The sequence below is a fragment of the Pseudophryne corroboree genome, chromosome 3 (assembly GCF_028390025.1).
Source record: "Pseudophryne corroboree isolate aPseCor3 chromosome 3, aPseCor3.hap2, whole genome shotgun sequence".
NCBI lineage: Eukaryota > Metazoa > Chordata > Amphibia > Anura > Myobatrachidae > Pseudophryne > Pseudophryne corroboree.
In genome coordinates, this window is record NC_086446.1 from 107689352 (window position 1) to 107713696 (window position 24345).

Below are 24345 nucleotides of genomic sequence, written 5' to 3' on the forward strand. Positions count from 1 at the left end.
CCTACACTTCCTGTCCTAACCTCTTACATGTGGCAGGGTCTGCCAGAACTGGTTTTGGGGCCATAAACTCCCCCACTCACTGATAAGAATCAAAAGGCTTTTGGAACTTTCCAATATCTCTTGTTTTCTAACATTCCAGTATGCCACATAGGCTGTTTGTGAACCGGTGCTTAATTGAGGTACCCCTTGAACATGCTGTGAAAAGTCTGTTTGCTATGCTGTGGAAGTAAACGGACTACTTTTCTTTTATACAACTGTGTCAGCGTTGTTTCTGGTGGAAGGTCGCTTGTTACAATATATATATTTATTTATTTATACACATATATAAATATGTATATCTTTCCTTCCTCCCCCCCCCCCCCCCCCCACACACCCAGGTGCTTCCCAGGTGCGACCCGGCTTGAGACCCCTTCAGACTTGTGGCCCGAACCGGCATATTGCCAAGTTGGTGATGTCACCGCTGACGCTGCCGGAGGCGGTGCTTGGAGATAATAATCTCCAAGCACCGCCTCCTCCTATGTAGAGAACGGGTGCCGGGTCACCTTGACCAGGCTTACCCGTTCACACTGCACTGCATCCCGGGTCGATTCCGGATTCATCCCAGGTCGAGACCAGGGATGAAATACCGGGACGCTCGACCCGGGATATTCTCTCAGGACCCTTTCACACTGAGCAAATTCCCGGGTTGATGCGTGTTCATGTGCAATAACCCGGGAAATATTTGTCAGTGTGAAAGGGGTATGTCTCCCTCTCGCCTTCCTCCCACACACCCCACAGTCTGTCTCTCCTCAATGACTCCATGCTGAATTCCCAGCTCCTCCACCCCATCCCAAAGTCCTGTATTCCCTCACCAAGCCACTCTTAAACCCTGAGGAAGGATTATATCCGAAACGCGTTGGTGCTATTACAGGAGGACCCCGGGCTTGACCACACCGCTGATGTTGGTAACTATTCCATGTTTTTTTTTCATCTTAATCCCATATGGGCTGATATCATTCCCCCATTCCATTTTAGGGGTGGAAGTGGAAGTGGCCTTGCCAGTTCTATCAGGGTGCCTCCTGTCTTTATATTGTTGGACTTTTTATGCTTCACAGTGTTTGTGAAAATAAATTGTATTTTTTGAAATAAGTGTTTTTTAAAGTCTGCTGTCTCAACTATACATTGGTGACGCAGGAGGTCCACATACAGGCGGGGACTTAAAGATGCCTTTCAGTGCACATAGGGCTTATTATAAAGGTAAGCCGTGTTCATATGGGCCATTTGTTATCAACTTGAGGTGACACTATCCGAGTATATGGAGTTTTAAAAGAAACCTTTATGGGAACGTGCCTTTTTTAATACAGGTCAGTTTCCGGTGACAGTAATCAGGATCAACAAAAGCATTTGAAACCGTTAATGGATGTGTCTTTTATTATGTTCTTTTTTGAGGATCGTGGAGAAATACGGATCTAAATCGTATATACTGTAGCAGCGCTTGGAGATTGCTCTTCTGTTCATGGGGGGTCGTTCCGAGTTGATCGCTCGCTAGCTGCTTTTAGCAGCAGTGCAAACGCTAAGCCGCCGCCCTCTGGGAGTATATCTTAGCTTAGCAGAAGTGCGACCGAAAGGATCGCAGAACGGGGTTAAAAAATTTTCTAGCAGTTTCAGAGTAGCTGCAGACCTACTCCTTCCTTGCGATCACTTCAGTCTGTTTAGTTCCTGTTTTGGCGTTCGGCTAGCCACTCCCCAGTTTCCCCCGGCACGCCTGCGTTTTTTAGCACACTCCCGGAAAACGGTCAGTTTCTCTCCCCACCGATCAACAGAGCGACGGAAAAGAGTCACTCGACCTTGTGTGAAACTGCATAGTTTTTGTGAAAGTATGTCGCGCGTGCGCACTGCGGCCCGTGCGCATGCGCAGAAATGCCGATTTTTAGCCTGATCGCTGCGCTGCGAACGGCAGCTAGCGATCAACTCGGAATGACCCCCATTGTTGTTACCCCGGGGAGAGACTCACCAGTGCTACACTCCCCAGTATCCAGACACAACACCGCACAGCAAGCACCATGTGGCACTCACACCCCAACAGGCCCCCAGCACGGCGCAGGGCACGGGAATCCTGGCCAGCAGAGCGGCTGCCATGTCACGTAACTGTCTGCAACAGAGTTGGACCTGGGAGAGCAGGTGCACACTCACATCGTACAGTCGCTGTGTGGTCTATTCATGAAGCAGAGAAAAGTGTGGAGAAGTTGCCCTGGCTCAGTTAATCCTATTAAAGGCCAAGATAAAGATGGCTCCATCTGTAGCAATTGGGCAAAACCTGCAGGTGGGGCAGATGTAACAGAGAGATTTAGATTTGGGTGGGTTATATTGTTCTGTGCATGGTAAATACTGGCTGCGATAAATACTGGCTGCTTAATTTTGACACTACAATTTAGATTTCAGTTTGAACACACCCCACCCAATTCTAAACCTCTCTGCACATGTTACATCTGCCCCAGCTGCAGTGCAATATGGTTTTGCCCAACTGCTAACTTTTTTGGTTTGCTAAACATACCTGAGTAACACCCAAAGGACGACAATGTAAGGAATTGAAATGGCAGACTATTAACACCTCTACCAATGAGCAGGTGGTTCAGCAAATAATGCGATTCACTGCACTATGGGGGTCATTCTGACCCGTTCGCTCGCATTGTTTTACGCAGCAGAGTGAACGGATCCCTACTGCGCATGCACCGTAGTGCGCCGGCGGGGATTCGATCGCCTCCGCCTGATTGACAGGCAGAGGCGATCTCAGGGCGGGAAGGGGCGGGAACGGCGGCATTTGGTTTGGTTCGTGGGTGCGGTCCGGCCAATGAGGCGTGGCCGGACCGAATGGGGGGCGGACCGCAGCGGCTGCGTTACGTCACACGATGAGTAGCTCCCTGCCAGCACGCTAAAGCAGAGTACAGCGATGAGTAGCTCCCGGCCAGCACGCTAAAGCTGCTCTGGTCGGGAGCTACTCTTGAAGTGCAAAGGCATCGCCGCTGTGCGATGCCTTTGCACTTCTGCGGGGGAGCCGGCACTGACATGTGGGGCGTACTAGCCCTATGCTGGGCGTCCCCCCGCATGTCAAGGAAGGTGATCGTAACTGTGCTAAATTTAGCACAGCTACGATCAACTCGGAATGACCCCCTATGCTCCCACATCTATCATGATGACCAACCTGGCTTCTAGAATCTCCCAGAGGTCACCATTCAAACATTGGCAGAATGACCTAACCAGATATTCCAGACTCTGCAATGCCCAGGGTATTAGCACATTCTGCTGCCCATCTGTAAGCCTACTACAAATTTGTTTGCTTGGTGATAGTCATATTTCTCAAATCCACCTATCACGGTCAACTATCTCCTGACTGCAGCTTAGGAAAACTCTTTGCCATAGCTCCCAACAGTGTCAAAAAGAAAAATGGGACACGAGTAAGCCTCTGTCACGATCCGCCATAGCCACATCCAGATCTATCCACACCACATTCAAATTATGACAAGGCCAAACCATACTTACCGACTCCGCAGGAATTTCTGGGTGACTGAAGATTTTGGGGAGTGCTACAGGAACATAGTGAGAGGGGACAACCTTTCCCGGGTCAAAACCCACATCTTATTTATTATTATTTATTAACAGTTTCTTATATAGCGCAGCAAATTCCGTTGCGCTTTACAATTTGAAAATAAGAATTTACTCACCGGTAATTCTATTTCTCGTAGTCCGTAGTGGATGCTGGGGACTCCGTCAGGACCATGGGGAATAGCGGCTCCGCAGGAGACAGGGCACAAAATTAAAAGTTTGACCACTAGGTGGTGTGTACTGGCTCCTCCCCCTATGACCCTCCTCCAAGCCTCAGTTAGGATACTGTGCCCGGACGAGCGTACACAATAAGGAAGGATTTTGAATCCCGGGTAAGACTCATACCAGCCACACCAATCACACCGTACAACTTGTGATCTGAACCCAGTTAACAGTATGATAACCGAAAAGAGCCTCTGAAACGATGGCTCCCAACAATAATAACCCGATTTTTGTAACAATAACTATGTACAATTATTGCAGACAATCCGCACTTGGGATGGGCGCCCAGCATCCACTACGGACTACGAGAAATAGAATTACCGGTGAGTAAATTCTTATTTTCTCTGACGTCCTAAGTGGATGCTGGGGACTCCGTCAGGACCATGGGGATTATACCAAAGCTCCCAAACGGGCGGGAGAGTGCGGATGACTCTGCAGCACCGAATGAGAGAACTCCAGGTCCTCCTTAGCCAGGGTATCAAATTTGTAGAATTTTACAAACGTGTTCTCCCCTGACCACGTAGCTGCTCGGCAGAGTTGTAATGCCGAGACCCCTCGGGCAGCCGCCCAAGAGGAGCCCACCTTCCTTGTAGAGTGGGCATTGACAGATTTAGGCTGTGGCAGGCCTGCCACAGAATGCGCAAGTTGAATTGTGCTACAAATCCAACGAGCAATCGTCTGCTTAGACGCAGGAGCACCCAGCTTGTTGGGTGCATACAGTATAAACAGCGAGTCAGACTTCCTGACTCCAGCCGTCCTTGAAATATATATTTTTAATGCTCTGACAACATCCAGCAACTTGGAGTCCTCCAAATCGCTAGTAGCCGCAGGCACCACAATAGGCTGGTTCAGGTGAAACGCTGACACCACCTTAGGGAGAAACTGAGGACGCGTCCGCAGTTCTGCCCTGTCCGAATGGAAAATCAGATATGGGCTTTTGTACGATAAAGCCGCCAATTCTGACACTCTCCTGGCCGAAGCCAGGGCCAGTAGCATGGTTACTTTCCATGTAAGATATTTCAAATCCACCGATTTGAGTGGCTCAAACCAATGGGATTTGAGAAAATCCAAAACTACATTGAGATCCCACGGTGCCACTGGAGGCACAACCGGGGGCTGTATATGTAGTACTCCTTTGACAAAAGTTTGGACTTCAGGAACTGAAGCCAATTCTTTCTGGAAGAAAATCGACAGGGCCGAAATTTGAACCTTAATGGACCCCAATTTGAGGCCCATAGACAATCCTGTTTGCAGGAAATGTAGGAATCGACCCAGTTGAAATTCCTCCGTGGGGGCCTTCCTGGCCTCACACCACGCAACATATTTTCTCCAAATGCGGTGATAATGTTGTGCAGTCACTTCCTTCCTGGCTTTAATCAGGGTAGGGATGACTTCCTCTGGAATGCCTTTTTCCTTTAGAATCCGGCGTTCAACCGCCATGCCGTCAAACGCAGCCGCGGTAAGTCTTGGAATAGACAAGGTCCCTGCTGAAGCAGGTCCCTTCTTAGAGGTAGAGGCCACGGATCTTCCGTGAGCATCTCCTGAAGTTCCGGGTACCAAGTCCTTCTTGGCCAATCCGGAGCCACGAGTATCGTTCTTACTCCCCTTTGCCGTATAATTCTCAGTACCTTGGGTATGAGAGGCAGAGGAGGGAACACATACACTGACTGGTACACCCATGGTGTTACCAGAGCGTCCACAGCTATTGCCTGAGGGTCTCTTGACCTGGCGCAATACCTGTCCAGTTTTTTGTTGAGGCGGGACGCCATCATGTCCACCATTGGTCTTTCCCAACGGACCACAATCATGTGGAAGACTTCTGGATGAAGTCCCCACTCTCCCGGGTGAAGATCGTGTCTGCTGAGGAAATCTGCTTCCCAGTTGTCCACTCCCGGGATGAACACTGCTGACAGTGCTATCACATGATTTTCCGCCCAGCGAAGAATCCTTGCAGCTTCTGCCATTGCCCTCCTGCTTCTTGTGCCGCCCTGTCTGTTTACGTGGGCGACTGCCGTGATGTTGTCCGACTGGATCAACACCGGCTGACCCTGAAGTGTCACAACTGAGGGCCTGAGCTGACGGGAGGCAGCCTCAGTTGTAGGGGCTGAGATGTACCGGAACCTGGGAGGTTGTATCAGACCCCTGGACATGTAAGTAACATGAAGAGAAACCGCCCGAAGGCGTGACCACGACAACTTGAGTAAAAGTCAATGATATTTATTTATGACAAACTCCATGCATCACAGTAGCAGTAAAAAGAAACATAAAAATCAGCAGAGAAATAATAATACAGTTCCTGGGTACTACAGGGTGGCAGGGGCCACAGAGCTCTGGTGGTATGAGACAGTTCTTATTATCTGCAAGTTGGAAAGTCCTTACCAGGCTCAACTGTAGCAATGAGGAAAGCCCAGGGTCGTACCAGCTGGTGTTCCAGAGAAAGCTGGACTGCTGTAGATAAAATGCTGCTGTGGGTACTGGTTAGAACCAGACAGGTGTTGGCACGGAGTGGATACTGGCTGGAACCAGTTAAATAATAGATAAAGCTTGAGAGCGATGCAATATAGATGAAATGTAGAATTTGAGAGCGGAGAAATAATAATACCGGAGGAGAGTGGTAAACTGCAGAAAGGACACCGGCCCTTTAAGAGAAGCTGTACACTGCTGGAAGCTGAGCTGGAAGCAGGTGATGTTGTAGCTGGAAACAGGTGAGTCCAGAATGGATCGGAGAGTCAGGCTACACCGCAGATGGAATGCTGGTGCGGGTCTCTATAGCAGAAGTCTGGAGACAGGAGCTGGAACCTGGAAGACATTCACAGGAGAGAGACAAACTGGAACTAGGTTTGACAACCAAAGCACTGACGCCTTCCTTGCTCAGGCACAACCTATTTATACCTGCAGCAAGGAAGGCATTGGCTAGGCAATTATGCAAATTAATAATACAGACAGCAGATTGGTGAATATGATCAGATGACAGAATCCAAGATGGCTGCGCCCATGCAGACACTTGGAGGGAAGTTTGGTTTGTAATCCATGTGGTCTGGAAAACAGTAATGGCGGCGCCGGCCACCGGAGACAGGAGACGCCAGGCTGACAGGTGCACATCCAACCACGCGGACACAGCGGAGGCCGCGGCTGACGTAATCGCCACTCTGAATGCAGAAGCTCAGGAACGGCGGCGGAGGCCGCGGGAGACGCCATGCCAGATGTATAAGGCGTTACTGTGACAGCGTCCAGAGAGACAGGAGAGGATGCGGGAATATGCACATCAGGATAACAGATGGGATCCGGTCCTGGAGCGCTGAGCCAGCCTTAGGAGGCATCTGATGGGTAAGAAATGGCGTCCAGATACCCGGATCGTGACATGAAGCAGAGGTTTTGCCAGGCTTAGAGCATTGTAGATTGCTCTTAGTTCCAGTATATTTATGTGAAGAGACGTCTCCAGGTTTGACCACACGCCCTGGAAGTTTCTTCCCTGTGTGACCGCTCCCAAGCCTCTCAGGCTGGCATCCGTGGTCACTAGGACCCAGTTCTGTATGCCGAATCTGCGGCCCTCTAACAGATGAGCACTCTGCAACCACCATAGCAGAGACACCCTTGTCCTTGGCGACAGGTTTATCCGCTGATGCATCTGCAGATGCGATCCGGACCACTTGTCCAGCAGATCCCACTGAAAAATTCGTGCATGGAATCTGCCGAATGGAATCGCTTCGTAAGAAGCCACCATTTTTCCCAGGACTCTTGTGCATTGATGCACAGACACTTTTCCTGGTTTTTGGAGGTTCCTGACGAGTTCGGATAACTCCCTGGCTTTCTCCTCCGGAAGAAACACCTTTTTCTGAACAGTGTCCAGAATCATCCCTAGGAACAGCAAACGTGTCGTCAGGATCACTTGGGATTTTGGAAAATTCAGAATCCACCCGTGCTGTTGGAGCACTACTTGAGTTAGTGCTACTCCGACCTCCAGCTGTTCTCTGGACCTTGCCCTTATCAGGAGATCGTCCAAGTAAGGGATAATTAATACGCCTTTTCTTCGAAGAAGGATCATCATTTCGGCCATTACCTTGGTAAAGACCCGGGGTGCCGTGGACAATCCAAACGGCAGCGTCTGAAACTGATAATGACAGTTTTGTACCACGAACCTGAGGTACCCTTGGTGTGAAGGGCAAATTGGGACATGGAGGTAAGCATCCTTGATGTCCAAGGACACCATAAAGTCCCCTTCTTCCAGATTCGCTATCACTGCTCTGAGTGACTCCATCTTGAACTTGAATTTTTGTATGTACAGGTTCAGAGATTTCAGATTTAGAATAGGTCTTACCGATCCGTCCGGCTTCGGTACCACAAATAGCGTGGAGTAATACCCCTTTCCCTGTTGTAAAAGGGGTACCTTGACTATCACCTGCTGAGAATACAGCTTGTGAATGGCTTCCAATACCGTCGCCCTGTCGGAGGGAGACGTTGGCAAAGCAGACTTTAGGAACCGGCGAGGGGGAGACGTCTCGAATTCCAACCTGTAACCCTGAGATACTACCTGCAGGATCCAGGGGTCCACCTGCGAGTGAGCCCACTGTGCGCCAGTATGTGTGTATATACTTTTTAGTGTATTCTCCAGCCTCCTATCAGCTGGGTCCTTGAGGGCGGCCGTTTCTGGAGACAGTAACGCCACTTGTTTTGATAAGCGTGTGAGCGCCTTATCTACCCTAGGGGGTGTTTCCCAGCGCGCCCTAACCTCTGGCGGGAAAGGGTATAACGCCAATAACTTCTTTGAAATTAGCAGTTTTCTATCGGGGGTAACCCACGCTTCATCACACACTTCATTCAATTCCTCTGATTCAGGAAAAACTACAGGTAGTTTTTTCACACCCCACATAATACCCCTTTTTGTGGTACTTGCAGTATCAGAGATATGCAAAGCCTCCTTCATTGCCGTGATCATATAACGTGTGGCCCTACTGGAAAATACGTTTGTTTCTTCACCGTCGACACTAGATTCGGTGTCCGTGTCGGTGTCTGTGTCGACCGACTGAGGTAAAGGGCGTTTTACAGCCCCTGACGGTGTTTGAGACGCCTGGACAGGTACTAACTGGTTTGCCGGCCGTCTCATGTCGTCAACCGACTTTTGCAGCGTGCTGACACTATCACGTAATTCCATAAACAAAGCCATCCATTCCGGTGTCGACTCCCTAGGGGGTGACATCACCATTACAGGCAATTGCTCCGCCTCCACGCCAACATCGTCCTCATACATGTCGACACACACGTACCGACACACAGCAGACACACAGGGAATGCTCTGATAGAAGACAGGACCCCACTAGCCCTTTGGGGAGACAGAGGGAGAGTTTGCCAGCACACACCCAAGCGCTATAAATATATAGGGACAACCTTAAATAAGTGTGTTCCCCTTATAGCAGCTTAAATATTATTAATATCGCCAAATAAGTGCCCCCCCTCTCTGTTTTTACCCTGTTTCTGTAGTGCAGTGCAGGGGAGAGCCTGGGAGCCTTCCTAGCAGCGGAGCTGTGTAGGAAAATGGCGCTGTGTGCTGAGGAGAATAGGCCCCGCCCCCTTTTCGGCGGGCTTCTTCTCCCGTTTTTCTGACAACCTGGCAGGGGTTAAATACATCCATATAGCCCCAGGGGCTATATGTGATGTATTTTTAGCCAGAATAGGTACTTTCATTGCTGCCCAGGGCGCCCCCCCCAGCGCCCTGCACCCTCAGTGACCGTTGGTGTGAAGTGTGCCGAGAGCAATGGCGCACAGCTGCAGTGCTGTGCGCTACCTCATGAAGACTGAGAAGTCTTCAGCCGCCGGTTTCTGGACCTCTTCTCTCTTCGGCATCTGCAAGGGGATCGGCGGCGCGGCTCCGGTGACCCATCCAGGCTGTACCTGTGATCGTCCCTCTGGAGCTAGTGTCCAGTAGCCTAAGAAGCCAATCCATCCTGCACGCAGGTGAGTTCACTTCTTCTCCCCTAAGTCCCTCGTTGCAGTGAGCCTGTTGCCAGCAGGACTCACTGAAAATAAAAAACCTAACAAACTTTTTCTAAGCAGCTCTTTAGGAGAGCCACCTAGATTGCACCCTGCTCGGACGGGCACAAAAACCTAACTGAGGCTTGGAGGAGGGTCATAGGGGGAGGAGCCAGTACACACCACCTAGTGGTCAAACTTTTAATTTTGTGCCCTGTCTCCTGCGGAGCCGCTATTCCCCATGGTCCTGACGGAGTCCCCAGCATCCACTTAGGACGTCAGAGAAATAACAATAACAAAATGGGTGATAACAAACAGTCATAGAGGTCACATCTCCAGTGAAGTGAGCAGATCTACTAATTATATTCATACAATGACATTATCCTACAAGCCAACGTTAGTGATTGGGATATCAGAGTGATATGCAGCCTTCTCGGCTACAGTGGGCTGTGTGCGGTGGAGGCACCTATTCTCTCTATGGCCAACATGGGAATACCACCCAACCTGACACTGGGGCAGCCCCCTCAAATAGGGACTGTGGTGCTGCTATTGGCACGGTTTGGAGAGATTCATTATTCCATGGATTTGCAAGTTTCTCGTACATCTGGAAGTCTCCCAGGCGGCTAAAGTTGTGTCTGCAAACAGTAGCGGATCTTGCCACGGGCAAGCAGGACTTTTGCCCGGGGCGCCGCCATCCGGAGGGCGCCGCACCGTGGCAAGATCCGCCACTGCTGCCCGCTGTGTCCCCCGTCCGCCTCCGCTGCCCGCTGCCGTCCCCCTCCTGTGAAGGGAACTAGACGCTATGCGTCTAGTTTCCCTTCGTGGAGAGTTACTTTGCTGAGCGGTGCGCGATGACGTCATCGCGCACCGCACAGCAAAGGTCCTCTCCACGAAGGGAACTAGACGCATAGCGTCTAGTTTCCCTTCGTGGAGAGGACCTTTTGCTGTGCGGTGCGCGATGACGTCATCGCGCACCGCTCAGCATTCAAGCGGCGCTAGCAATGTACAGGGGGCGTAACTGACCCCGCCCCCTGTATTAGGCCACACCCCTTTTCCTGCCCGGGGCGGCCGGCCCTGTCTGCAAACCAAGTCATCACGGGCCAACCATTGCAGCGTGTTAATGCCAAAACACACCAACCTGTAGTGGTGGAAGCCTCTTATATATCATGACTAAAACTCCGCCCACTGACTTTGATGATGCAAAAAGCATCATTGAAGCAACAATGTGTATTGCATTAACACGCCTTGCTCAATGATGCAAACTGCTTAACCCCTCCTCAAACCTACTAACCATGACCTGGCATATTTTACCTCTGTAGCTCTACAGAGGGGTTCAGTATGATTTACCGATGGACGGGATACCGGCTGTCAGTATACCGACAGCGGCATCCCGTCCATCATAATCCTGACAAGCAACCAGAAAGCCCACTAACCCTCCTCTACCTCCTACCTTAACCCTCCCTCCCCGGTCCATTGCCCTAACCTTGCCAGCCCTGCACTCTAATTCTAACCCCGCTTTTCCAACCTAAACCTAACCTCTCCCCCTCATTGAGTCCCGCAGTCAGGGCGATTGGGATGCCGGCATCCCAAGCGGCGTCGGTATCTAGACACTGGCAGTGCGTCCTACTTCGGGATCCGCTAACTGCTTCCCCTCCAGAGCAGGTCTACAAAGTCAGCAAATAAGTAAAGATTAAAAAAACTAATAAAAAAAATAAAAAATTATAAGAAATAAATTGGTGATTGGTAAATTTCATTTTATCTACGTGCCAATAGCGCCATCTAGCGGTCGCAACTTCGTCTAGTCTGCCCAGGTGTAGTTATATGTTTCGGCCATCTTGGATGTTCCCGGAAGGTCGCTGTTTTTGGAGAAACAGGAGAGCAGCCATCTTTGATGCTGGCAGTTAATTTTTTTTAATTTACCTTGTGAAAACTTAACAGCGTGGAGAGCGAGAGTGTATCAGCTACTGTGTTACATGGCGTTTCCGATGCCGCTTTGGTGACTTTCCATGCAAGGGCACCTTTGGCCTTTGCTGAGCCACGTCCCGGTATTGGCAGCCGGCAGGCCTCTCTGTGTTAGAGCTGGGAGCTTGAAGGTCAGGTCTGGTACGGGTCACTGATGACAGCTTTACCTCTACGTACATTTTGTCGCTTCTCCTTTCTTTTCTGTTATAAAGTAGGCGTGTTCTGTAATTTATCCTTGTAACTGTAAGAATTACCCCTATATCTGCTTTCTATCTACTGTATAATATCTATCTACTATAGATATATCTAGATCTATATATGTACATACATATGTATATCTATACACATATATAGATCTATATCTGTATCTCTCTCTCTCTATATATATATATTGATATAGATATCAGATAGATAGATAGATAGATAGATAGAACTCAGATAGGGGTAACTTCTCCAGTTACAGGAATAAATTACAGAACACATCTTCTATTACAGAAAATACTATCTATCTATCTATCTATCTATCTATCTATCTATCTATCTATCTATCTATCTATCTATCTATCTATCTATCATGGTGAATGTTCCGTAGAGAATAGAGGGGCAGATTTATTAAGCCTGGTGAAGTGATAAAGTGGAAGGTGATAACGCACCAGCCAATCAGCTCCTAACTTCCATGTTACAGGCTGGGTTTGAAAAATGACTGTTATACCCCTTTCACATCGCAAATAAACCTGGTATCGGCCTGGCATATTGCCGGGTCGGGAAGCCAGCGCAGAGGCTCTAATGCCGGATCCCACCTGGGAAGGACCCGTTTCCAATTTCCGGGTGGGATCCGGCATTGGAGATGTAAAAGGGGTATCTGGAGCTGACTGGCTGGTACGTTATCACCTTCCACTTTATCACTTCACCAGGCTTAATAAATCTACCGCAGAGTCACCTGATGGATCATCGATCCCTATAGTAGTGATCTGTCCCGGTCACACTTACGAATGAATGATCCATGCAGAATTACAGCGTGTTACACCTTTTTTTACGATTTTGACTATATAGTCAAAATCGTAAGAAAATATCTCACCGTGTGTACACACCATTAAAGACAACATATGCACAAGCTTATCTGTTACCATGCTGTTTTTGGTCCCCTCCCCCATTATGCCACAAACCGCACACCCATGCATGGATATAGAGGTAGAACAAAGCTAGCTGTAGAATGCACTGTTACTAACTAATAGCACAATTTCTTGATCAAATTCAGTACAGTCTTTCGCAGAAATGTAGCAGCGTGCGCAGATCAACTAAGAAATACTTTTTTATACAAAAAGTTGTGTTCTGATTTTCCACTTGTGACCCACCATGCAAGTACCCTTCAAGAACGTACAAATAATATATTTTGAGGTTTATTTGTAGTATTAAGGAGATTCTTGGGTGGTTAGGAGAAGGGTTATGGTTAGTTACACTGAGCGCTCCTGTCGGGATTATGGCAGACAGGAATCCGGGAGTCGTTATTCTGACCGCCGTCATCCCGTACCCAACCCGTATATAAACCTTGTCCATTTCCTGCTATGTTTTGTACTGTTAGCCACTTTCTTTTTCTTCCGTTCATACTCTCTCTGTTTATGTCTGGACCCCTTGTAGTGTCATATAAATAATACAGGTTGAGTATCCCTTATCCAAAATGCTTGGGACCAGAGGTATTTTGGATATGGGATTTTTCCGTATTTCGGAATAATTGCATACCATAATGAGATATCATGGTGATGGGACCCAAGTCTAAGCATAGAATGCATTTATGTTACATATATACCTTATACACACAGCCTGAAGGTAATTTTAGCCAATATTTTTTATAACTTTGTGCATTAAACAAAGTGTGTATACATTCACACAATTCATTTATGTTTCATATACACCTTATACACACAGTCTGAAGTTCATTTAATACAATATTTTTAATAACTTTGTGTATTAAACAAAGTTTGTGTACATTGAGCCATCAGAAAACAAAGGTTTCACTATCTCACTCTCACTCAAAAAAGTCTGTATTTCGGAATATTCCGTATTTTGGATATTTGGATATGGAATACTCAACCTGTAATATATATATATATACACAGCAGAAATTTGCGTCTCGCAGCTATTGATAAAAACCAAAACATTATGGGGCTTTAACTGTTTGTGGTTTCATCCTGTAGTATCCAATGTTCATACGTCCGTCTCTGCTCTCCCGTGGCCTCTGCACCAAGAACCCCCAGCACTGTCCTAGTGAAGCCCTATCCCCTGAGACCGAAAAACGTTGTCGGGAGATCCTGAGCAGAAGCCCTCTCCCCCAGCGGGCATCAGCTGGCGTTCTGGTGACCCTATGCACCTTCCGAGGGGCTCCCTCCTTCCTGTACACCTTGCGCTCCTCCAAACTGAAAGGGAGACATAAGGGTGATGTCAGGTAGGTGGTGGTCTGGACTATAATGAGCACAGTAAACCTGATAATGTAATATAATAGCGAAAAAGGGTTCAACTTTTTTTTTTTTCCCCAAGCTGGTACTTCCAAGTGGCATTGCTTAATTTTTATTTTATTTTTTTGAACTCCAAAAAATGCCCTATTGCATGTCTGACAATTAGGGAAACCCAAAAACAGACCCCGGAGTCACACTTGGGAGTTTGTTTATGTATGGATAAAGCTAGGGAGTACTGTGAAAGGGGATTAGGAATATTGCCAATTAGATAAGGGAATTAGGGGGAGGGAGCCTTGGAGTGCACAATCTAATTGCAAATATAATGAGAGGTGCTATCATGCTGAGACTTGTAGTTCCATAAAGAAAGAGAAAATATAATGCCGATGCACACTCCACATTACCAAGCACTGCTAAACAGAATAATAATTGTCAATTCTGCAATGTGACTTAGAGCAAAATTGAGGTTCTTTGCATGCTTTCTGGATCAAAACCAGTGTCCACCAACCAGTGTCCAGGTGACCTCGCCTCTGATATAAAGTTTGAGTATGTACACAGCAGGCAGTTGTAAAAATAAAAAAAACTGAATAGAACGCTTTTTAGCATTTTAATTAATGCCGCTCACCTATGTAACACTTTTTAACACATAGCTTTTGCTTCTTTCTTATTAACACATTATCCTCTCAGTGTGCTACCCTGGGGTGACTGGCCTTCACCGGCTTGGTGGGGTTCTGCACCCTGGACTAAACTTAGTAATAGGGACCCACCAGAGAAGAGGTCACCTAGAAGTCGGTTGGTGGGCTGGAATTTTTGGGGGGCAAAAAGTATGCTAAGTATCTAAATTTTGCTCTACAGCAGGGGTGGGGAACCTCAGGCCCGAGGGCCGTATAAGGCCCTCAAAGCCACTTGATCCGGCCCGGCCAGGCTCACCTAAACGAGAGGAGATGGCGAGTGCCTGCTGAGATTTTACCACCAGTGGGTGCCCGTCTCAGCAGCAGCCGGAGGCAGGAGCTCACTACTGAGCTCCAGCTTCTGGTGGCTCAGTGTACATGTGTGGCTGTGAGGTGCTATGGGAGAGACGTCATGACATCTCTCCCATAGTTCCAAGGAGAGGGAGGGCAGCGGTTCCGGAAGCAGGGCTGGTGAGCATTGTGTTTTTTTTTTCCCTTTTAGTGTGTGTGTGTGTGTGTAAGCGGCGCTACTAAGGGGCATATTTAATGGGGCATAACAACTGACGGGGCATATCTAATGGGGCATAACAACTGACTGGGGGCAAATCTAATCGGGCATAACAAGAGACTGGGGGCAGGCTAATTTTTAAGTTGATAATTTTTTTATGGCCCCGAAGGATTTTATAAATATCCAAATGGCCCTTGGTAGAAAAAAGGTTCCCCACCCCTGCTCTACAGTATGTCACATTACAGAGCTTATTATAATTATTCTGATAAGCAGTGCTGTAATGTGGAGTGTGCATCGGCCTTATATTGTCTAGTATATACACGGTTAGGATTTGATGGATTAAACAATAACAACTTGAATCTGTCCACTAAAATTATTCAGCAAACAGCTTTTAAATTTGGAGCTCATATATGCCGGGAAGTAGAGGCCTTTTGTAAGCTGACTCTTAGTAAATAAGTAAATAAACCCCCTGGATTCAGTCCTATTAGATTCTGATATTATAGCTTTAATAGTTAACTAAGGTAATAAGAAAGAGGGGGTTCAGCATGATTTACTGGCGGACGGGATGCCGGCTGTCAATATGCCGATAGCGGCATTCTGGCTACCAGAATGCCGGCAGCGGGGTGAGCACAAAGAGTCTCCTTGCAGGCTCGCCACAGGATCTGTTCCCACTCTGTGGGTGTCGTGGACTCCCACGAGTGAGAATAGACCTGATGCGCCGGGATTCCGTCTGGCAGCATTGTCGGCTGTCGGGATTCCTGCATCGGTATCCTGACCTCCGGGATCCCGACAGCCGGCAAATTACACACATCCCGAAAGAGGACCTAGCTTAGATGAATCTGAAGGCATAACGTGTAATGATAATTATGCTCTGCATAGTGGCAACATATTCTGCAGTGCTGTACAATCTTGCTCCGACACATCAGTCCCTGAGCTGCAGTAATTAGCCTGCTGTTTTCTGCTGGTATCAGTTTGGAAGACAGCCAATAAAAATAAAACAAATAAGTGTGGCTGTAACGTTATTGATGTGGGATAATTCATCCACATTACAGTATACTGTTACTGGATGCATGGTGCAAGTCAGGAGAGCACTAGAAGGACCGAGTAGTTAGGGTAGGGCCACACATAGTAGCCAACCGGGTCCCGCTGCTTGGCCACAAGGAGACCCCACATGGGCGCCTATGCAGGTGCCTACACATATGTGGCAGTCCCGCCACCGCCGGATCCTACCGCAGCATGCTGAACACATACATTTCAATGTATGTGTTCACACAGTGCGGTGAAATCCCGTGTGTCACTGGCCGGATCCTGTTCTGCGGCACCCCGCAGAACAGGATCCATGTGAACACAAAAAAAACTCCCGGTTCAGCGGGACCCGCTTGGCCGCTATTTGTGGCTTTGGCCTTAGAGTGGCACAGTGGTTATCAATGCTGCCTCACAACACTGGGGCCATGGCATCATGTGCATTCCCATTTCAGTGACACCGGTAATATTATTTAATGAATGAACCAGTTACACCGCCATCAGCAGTGGTTGCCAAAGTATCCATGCTACAAGTTGATATGTATATATTTTATGCTGTGTAGTTTCCCAGGAGGGAAGTGTGATGCATCAGACAGAGATGTCATAGACACTGCATTACGGGAGGCACAGGAAGAACTTGGGGTGGCAATCTCCCGTGACAACGTCTGGGGCCACATGAAGCCAATCACAGATTGGGTAAGAATAAGAACACTCAGAATATAACCTGCAGAGTACAGCATGCTCCTACAGAAGGAAAGCACTGTATGTTACTCCTTTACCTGCCCGGCTTGTTACTGTGGAACTCCGTATTTTCTGGAGTTCTTTGTCAATTTGATCCTGTGTTATTGTCCATAGTCACAGCCATTGGTAAAGTATTGAATGAATGATATGAATTGGCATTAGTGCTGGTGAGTAGAGGCACACTTATGCGGTACCACTGCCTAATATCTCTCCTTCTATTCTTGCAGACTGGGATGGTAATAGTACCCGTATTATCAAATATAGGATGTCTGGAGGATTTGGCAGCAAAGCCCAATCCAGAAGAGGTTAGTAACGTTGACAGAGATGTTACACAGTGTTTTAGACTCATGCCAAGCTATACAGAATATCTGTAGATTTTCATATGAAACAATAGCAGCTTTGCAAGAAAAAAAAAAACTAAAAATGTACTTAAAACACTTCATCTGTATAATGAAAACAGACACAAACAGCGGACGTGTTGTAGAGCAGCGCGGGCCATCAGCTAGAGGGGGTAAACAATTCTGTACAGGGTAGGTTGGGTACAGAATCCCGGCAGTTGGGAATCTGTCAGAAGACAGACAGTGGAATCCTGACAGATCTCTGTATGAGTATTTTCACCCTACCCCAAACCTCCTGCAGCCTATCCCTAACGGGGCCTGTTTCTGCCGAAAACACACAGGTTTCACTGAACCTGTGTGTTTTCGGGAGGTCAGCTTTTTTTTTTTTTTTTTTTTTTTTAACGGGTGGTCCATATTGGATAGCCTGTAAAAAACAAAAATTGGTGAACCATCGGAAAAAAAGTGTTCTTTGGGATCCAATTTTAATTCACCGGTAACTGGATATCCCCCTTAAAGTGTATGGCAAATTAAATTACTCAGTATGTGTAGTATGGCCAAGAAGCAACAAGAACGTAGAAGTGCATGTTACAGATTCAGTCAAGTATAGCGCTGTTTCACCGCCCATGCCTTAGAAAGCAGTCATATTGTGAGGCGTACTCATCTCTGGTTGTTAGACGTATTGTTTAGATAAAGGGAGCCATTCAATCCTCCATAGTTTCTGGCTGCTTATATCATCACTTATTACAGTAAGCAACATTTGCTCATATCCCTGCACACCTCTATGGGATGTGAGGAAAGATGAGGGAAGATAACCTACACCATAGAGTACTGTTCTGGTGGAGAGAACCTCAGTAACGTGTGTTCCCAAGATAGCGTACTTCCTGTGCCTGTTGGGACCTGATATGTTCCTAGATGTAGCCCCTCTTCTCTTTCTTATATGTAAGCTGACCCTGCCTGACAATGTGGTAAGCTAGCACTGGGAGACTTGCGTTGTTCATAATGTGCCTCATTGCCTAGTAGTGGAGAGTAACCTGGGAGGAATGGTCAGAGTCCACCTTTAACTTGAGGAGAATTTAAAAAAAAAACAAGAGGATACCAGGTAAATCCTTTTCTTTGAATCCATAGGAGGCACTGGAGTACACCTGGGATATAGACGGGACATTAGCAGGGACAGTCACATTTAAATATTTAAATTAGTAACCCTCCACCCCCTCCATACTCCCAAGGTACCTCAGTGTTTTTTACTGAGCAGAACAGGAGCGACAGAGAGGATGAACAATGGAGAATTACATATAACATAACATAACGGACAACTATAAAGTTGACACAACAATAGATAACAATCACCTTAACATTTGAACAAGTCGGTGAGAATGTGTTATTATTATTATTACATTTTATTTATAGGGCGCCACAAGTGTTTCGCAGCGCCGTACAAAGGACAGTACAGGGAGACAAAACTTAGCATAACAGTAAATAAATAACAAAAATGGAGTGCAGGTAACAAAGAGCAACACAATTCTCAAAACATAATACAGCTTAGATGTAAGTAGCGAAGGAGTAATCATTGTACTACTTGGGGCTGGCAGCCATAGATAGAGATGAGCCTTTACCAGCAGGAGAGAAAGCAGGTAAAGATGGTCGCTGAGTGAAATGTGTCAAGAAGAGGGTTTAGACAAGAGGAAAGAGGGCCCTGCTCTGAAGAGCTAACAATCTAGTGGGGAGGGGCAACAGACAGATGACATGAGGTGTTACCATAAGATTTACTGAACTTATCACAAGCCAGGTGACACTGCTCTGGGTGGGCGTCCAGTGTTCCCTGTGGATTCAAAGAAAAGGATTTATCTGGTAAATACCAAGTACCAAAATCCTCTTTTCTTTATCATCCACTAGGGGTCACTCGAGTACTTTTGGGACATACCAAAGTTTCCCCCATGGGCGGGAGAGCTGGTTGGCACCTGTAACACTAGACGGCCAAAGCTAGATGCTGATGCCGCAAACGTATCAAACTTGTAAAAGAGCACAAACATGTGCACTGATGACCATGTAGCCGCACGGCAAAGCTGCGTCGTAGAAGCTCCACGACCTGCTGCCCATGACATTCCCACAGAACGCGTGGGATGTGCTGAAACAGATGAAGGCAGTTTTAGACTAGCATGAAAGTACGCTTGATAAATGGTCAGCTTAATCCATCTAGCAGCTCTATCATCATGAAATACCAGATACGGTGCCTTGCATGACAAGGCACCCAATTCTGAAACACGCACTGCCAAAGCTAAGGCTTGGAGAAACACTGTATTCCAAGTTAGAAATTTAACATCCACATGTTGCAAGGGTTCGAAAATTGAAGACTGCAAAAAATCCAAAACTAGATTCAAATCCCATGGAGCTGTAGGTGGTATAAATCGAAGTTGAATTGTAAGGACACCTTGCAGGAATGTGTAAACTGTTGGCAAAAGAACCGAACGCCTTTGAAAGAAAATTGACAAGGCAGAGACCTGCACTTTTAGTGTAGCTAAACGTAGTCCTCCATCTAACCCCGCCTGTAAAACTAGCAAAAAACAGGAAAAGTTGAAAGAAGATATCGGAAACTTCTGAGCTTCACACCAACCTAAATAAGCTCGCCAAATTCTGTGATAATGAGCTGCTGTAACTGGCTTCCTAGCACGTAACATGGTTGGTATAACCGACTCTGGAATGCCCTTTCGTCTTGAGAGAGCGGTTTCAACAGCCACCCAGTCAAGCGCAGCCGCGTTAAATCGGGGTAAACGAATGGATCCTGTTGTAGTAGGTCTGGACGTAGCAGAAACAGCCACGGATCATCCGCTAGTAGACCGCGGAGATCCGAGAACCACACTCTCCGTGGCCAATGAGGCACCACTAGTATGACGGTCGTGGATTCTCTTTTGATCTGCTCTAGCAACCAAGGAAGCAGCGGAAATGGTGGAAACAAATACATCAGGCTGTACGGCCACGCTATTGTGAGAGCATTCACTGCCACTGCCTTTGGATCTCTTGTTCTGGACACATACTGGGGTGTTTGATTTTGGTGAGATGCCATTAGATCCACCTGTGGGTAACCCCACCGCTGGACCAACATCTGGAACACCTCTGGATGTAAGGCCCATTCTCCTGGATAAAAATCCTGATGGCTGATATAATCTGCTTCCCAGTTGTCCACTACTGGAGTGAACACTGCCGACAATATCACTTCAATTCAGTATTCAAGCAACTTCTCGCATGGTCTTGCGGCTTTGAGTCCCTCCTCGTTTGTTGATGTATGTGACTGCCGTTGCTTTGTGTGACTGAACCCCAGGACCCCTCCCTTGGAGCGAGTGAACTGCCTGTTGCAGCGCGTTGTAAATTGCCCAGAGTTCCAGGAAATTTATTGACAGTAATCCTTCTCGGTCTGACCATAGACCCTGAAGCTGACAATGTAGGACCACTGTTCCCCCAACATCTGAGACTTGCATCCATCATCAGAATTATCCAATTCCAGACTCTGAACCTTTTTCCCAGAGTGAGATTGTGTCTGTGGAGCCACCAGAGTAGTTATACTCTGGCCCTCGGAGACAACCGCACCATCTGATGAATTTGTAGATGAGAGCCTGACCACTGTGCGAGAAGGTCCAATTGAAAAGGATGTGAGTGAAATCTTCCGAACTGGAGTGTTTCGAAAGACGCCACCATCTTTCCTAACAGTCGAATGCACAAATGCACCAAGACTGTTTGAGCACTAAATGTACCAGATGACGAATACTTTGTGCTTTCTGTTCTGGCAGGTAAATTCGTTGATCCACCGTATCCAGAATCATTACTAGGAATTTAATTCTTTGACGCGGAAACCAGGCTTGATTTCTTGAAGTTGACAATCCAACCGTGCTGAACTAGTACATTGAATGTTAGTTTAGCATGTTGAAGGAGTATTTGTTGAGACGGAGCCTTGATGAGAAGATCGTCTAAGTACGGAACTATTAAAACTCCCAGGGATCTGAGATGAGCTATCATCACAGACATCGCCTTTGTGAATACCCGAAGCACTGATGAGAAGCCAAACGGTAGTGCCTGAAATTGATAATGGTTTTGTTGTACTGCAAACCTTAAGTACGCCCGATGCGGTGGCCAAATTGGAATGTGTAAGTATGCATCCCTGAGATCCAGCAAAATAATGAATTCCTGTGGTTCTAAACCTGCAATCACTGACCGCAGGGATTCCATCTTGAATCTTTAGTAAGTCACATATTGATTGAGCCCCTTCAGGTTCAATAGCGGTCTGACCGAGCCGTCCGGCTTTGGTACTACAAAAAGATTGGAATAACCACCTTGACCCTGTTGGTGAACTGGAACCTGAATCAAAACTGCTGAGTCTACGAGAGAGTCAATCGCGGTCTGTAGAACCGCCTTTTTGTCTCCTGACACAGACAGGCCTGTCTTGAAAAACCGCATTGGTGGTAGACAATCGAACTCTATTTTGTAACCTTTGAACACTAAATTGCAGATCCACTGATCTGTGGATGTCTGAAACCACGCCAAGTGAAACGTCTGAAAGCGTGCTCCCATAACGGACGATCCGAGATGGCCTGGAAGCCCGTCATGCCGCTGGCTTGTCAGTGGCCTTTGTGTTCTGACGACGGTTAGGGGTTTGTTGAAAACCACGTCCTCTATTACATCTACTCTGTATGGTTGTTACTCTCGCACGGCCTCGAAAGGACTGAGGTCTAAAAGATTTGAACGCTGGTACAGCGTTATTTCTATTTAGGAACTTGTGCGGGCAATGGCAGGAAAAGACTTTCCCCAGTAGCCTGAGAAATCCATTTGTCCAATTCAGGACCAAATAATAAAGGCAACGCTTCTATTCCTCGTTTTGACTCTGTCTGCCAAGAACGCAGCCAAAGTGCCCGCCGGGCCGCAACTAGTGAAGCTGAAAGCGGAGAACTAACCTGGCCGGCGTCCATAGAAGCCGTACCTAAATACTCAGCAGATTCACAGATGTAATCAGCAAGAAGTATAAGCTGGTCTAAGGGAAGATCCTGTTGTAGGCCCAACTTGAGCTGTGTTGCCCATACAACTACAGCCTTGTTAACCCAAACTCCAACTAAAGCAGGTCTAAGCAATACCCCTACTGCTGTATACATTGACTTTAGCATAGCTTCTAGCTTACGCTCTGATGGGTCTTTAAGCGTCATTGCAGCTGGAACTGGTATGGTTAACTTCTTTGAAAGTTTTGAAACAGAGGAATCCACTGTTGGTGGATTTTCCCATTTAGTTGTCATGGGTGGTCATTCCGAGTTGTTCTCTCGCTAGCAGTTTTTAGCAGCCGTGCAAACGCTATGCCGCCTCCCACTGGGAGTGTATTTTAGCTTAGCAGAAGTGCGAATGAAAGATCGCAGAGCGGCTACGTTTTTTTGTACAGTGAAACACAAGTCCCCACGACTCAGTAAAAACAGGATTTTGATACCTACCGGTAAATCCTTTTCTCCTAGTCCATAGAGGATGCTGGGGACCACATCAAGACCATGGGGTATAGGCGGTTCCGCAGGAGCCATGGGCGCTCTTAAGACTTTTCAATGGGTGTGAACTGGCTCCTCCCCCTATGCCCCTCCTCCAGACCTCAGTTATAGAAACTGTGCCCAGGGAGACGGACATTTCGAGGGAAGGACTTACTTTAATACTAGTGGTGAGATACATACCAACTCACACCCCCAACCATGCCGCACACATGGCATTTAACATAACACACGCCAACAGGCATGAATTAATTGCAGCAACATGCTGAACTTAGATAACACAACTAGTGTAACTCTAATAACTAAAACTGCAGGTAAAGTACGCACTGGGACGGGCGCCCAGCATCCTCTACGGACTAGGAGAACAGCATTTACCGGTAGGTTATCAAAATCCTATTTTCTCATACGTCCTAGAGGATGCTGGGGACGACATCAAGACCATGGGGTCTATACCAAAGCTCCAGTACGGGCGGGAGAGTGCGGATGACCCTGCAGCACCGATTGACCAAACTTTAGGTCCTCATCGGCCAAGGTGTCAAACTTGTAGAACTTTGCAAATGTGTTTGACCCTAACCAAGTAGCTGCTGCTCGGCACAGTTGTAATGCCGAGATCCCCCGGGTAGCCGCCCAGGATAAGCCCACCTTCCTAGTGGAGTGGGCCTTTACCGACGTCGGTAACGGCAATCCAGCCGTAGTAATGAGCTTGCTGAATCGTATTTCTGATCCAATGTGCAATAGTCTGCTTGGAAGCAGGATACCCAATTTTGTTGTGAGCACACAGGATAAACAGGGCCTCTGTTTTCCGTATACGAGCCGTTCTAGCCACATAGATTTTCAAAGCTCTAACCACATCTAGAGACTTTGATTCAGTGAATGTGTCAGTAACTACTGGCACTACAATAGGTTGGTTTATGTGGAACGATGAAACCCCTTAGGAAGAAAATGTTGTCGCGTTCTCAACTCTGCCCTATCTTCATGGAAGATCAGGTAAGGGTTCTTGTGAGACAAGGCCCCCCAACTCAGACACCCGCCTTGCGGATGCCAAGGCTAAAAGCATCACCACTTTCCAAGTGAGAAACCACAACTCTTGTAGAGGCTCAAACCAATCCGATTGAAGAAACTGCAACACCACGTTAAGGTCCCATAGTGCCGCTGGAGGCACGAATGGAGGCTGGATGTGCAGAACCCAATTGTTTTTGGAAGAACACTGACAAGGCCGAAATCTGGACCTTGATTGATCCCAATCGGAGGCCTGCTTCCACACCAGCCTGTAGAAAATGGAGGAAACGTCCTAAGTGAAACTCTTCCATAGGAGCCTTCTTGGATTCACACGAAGACACATATTTTCTCCAAATACGGTGGTAATGTTTCGAC

At 47.4% G+C, this 24345-nt stretch overlaps 1 protein-coding gene across 7 annotated transcripts in view; it reads left to right on the forward strand.

The window, feature by feature from the left end:
* The window catches only part of NUDT8 (nudix hydrolase 8), a 165402-nt gene that overhangs the window by 134636 nt on the left and 6421 nt on the right, over window positions 1–24345 (forward strand). For all 7 annotated transcript variants that reach the window (XM_063958397.1, XM_063958400.1, XM_063958401.1 and 4 more), the window contains 3 exons: window positions 13929–14176; window positions 16949–17081; window positions 17354–17431. In XM_063958397.1, the coding sequence (XP_063814467.1) occupies window positions 13929–14176; window positions 16949–17081; window positions 17354–17431 (459 nt within the window). The remainder of the gene's footprint in view (window positions 1–13928; window positions 14177–16948; window positions 17082–17353; window positions 17432–24345) is intronic.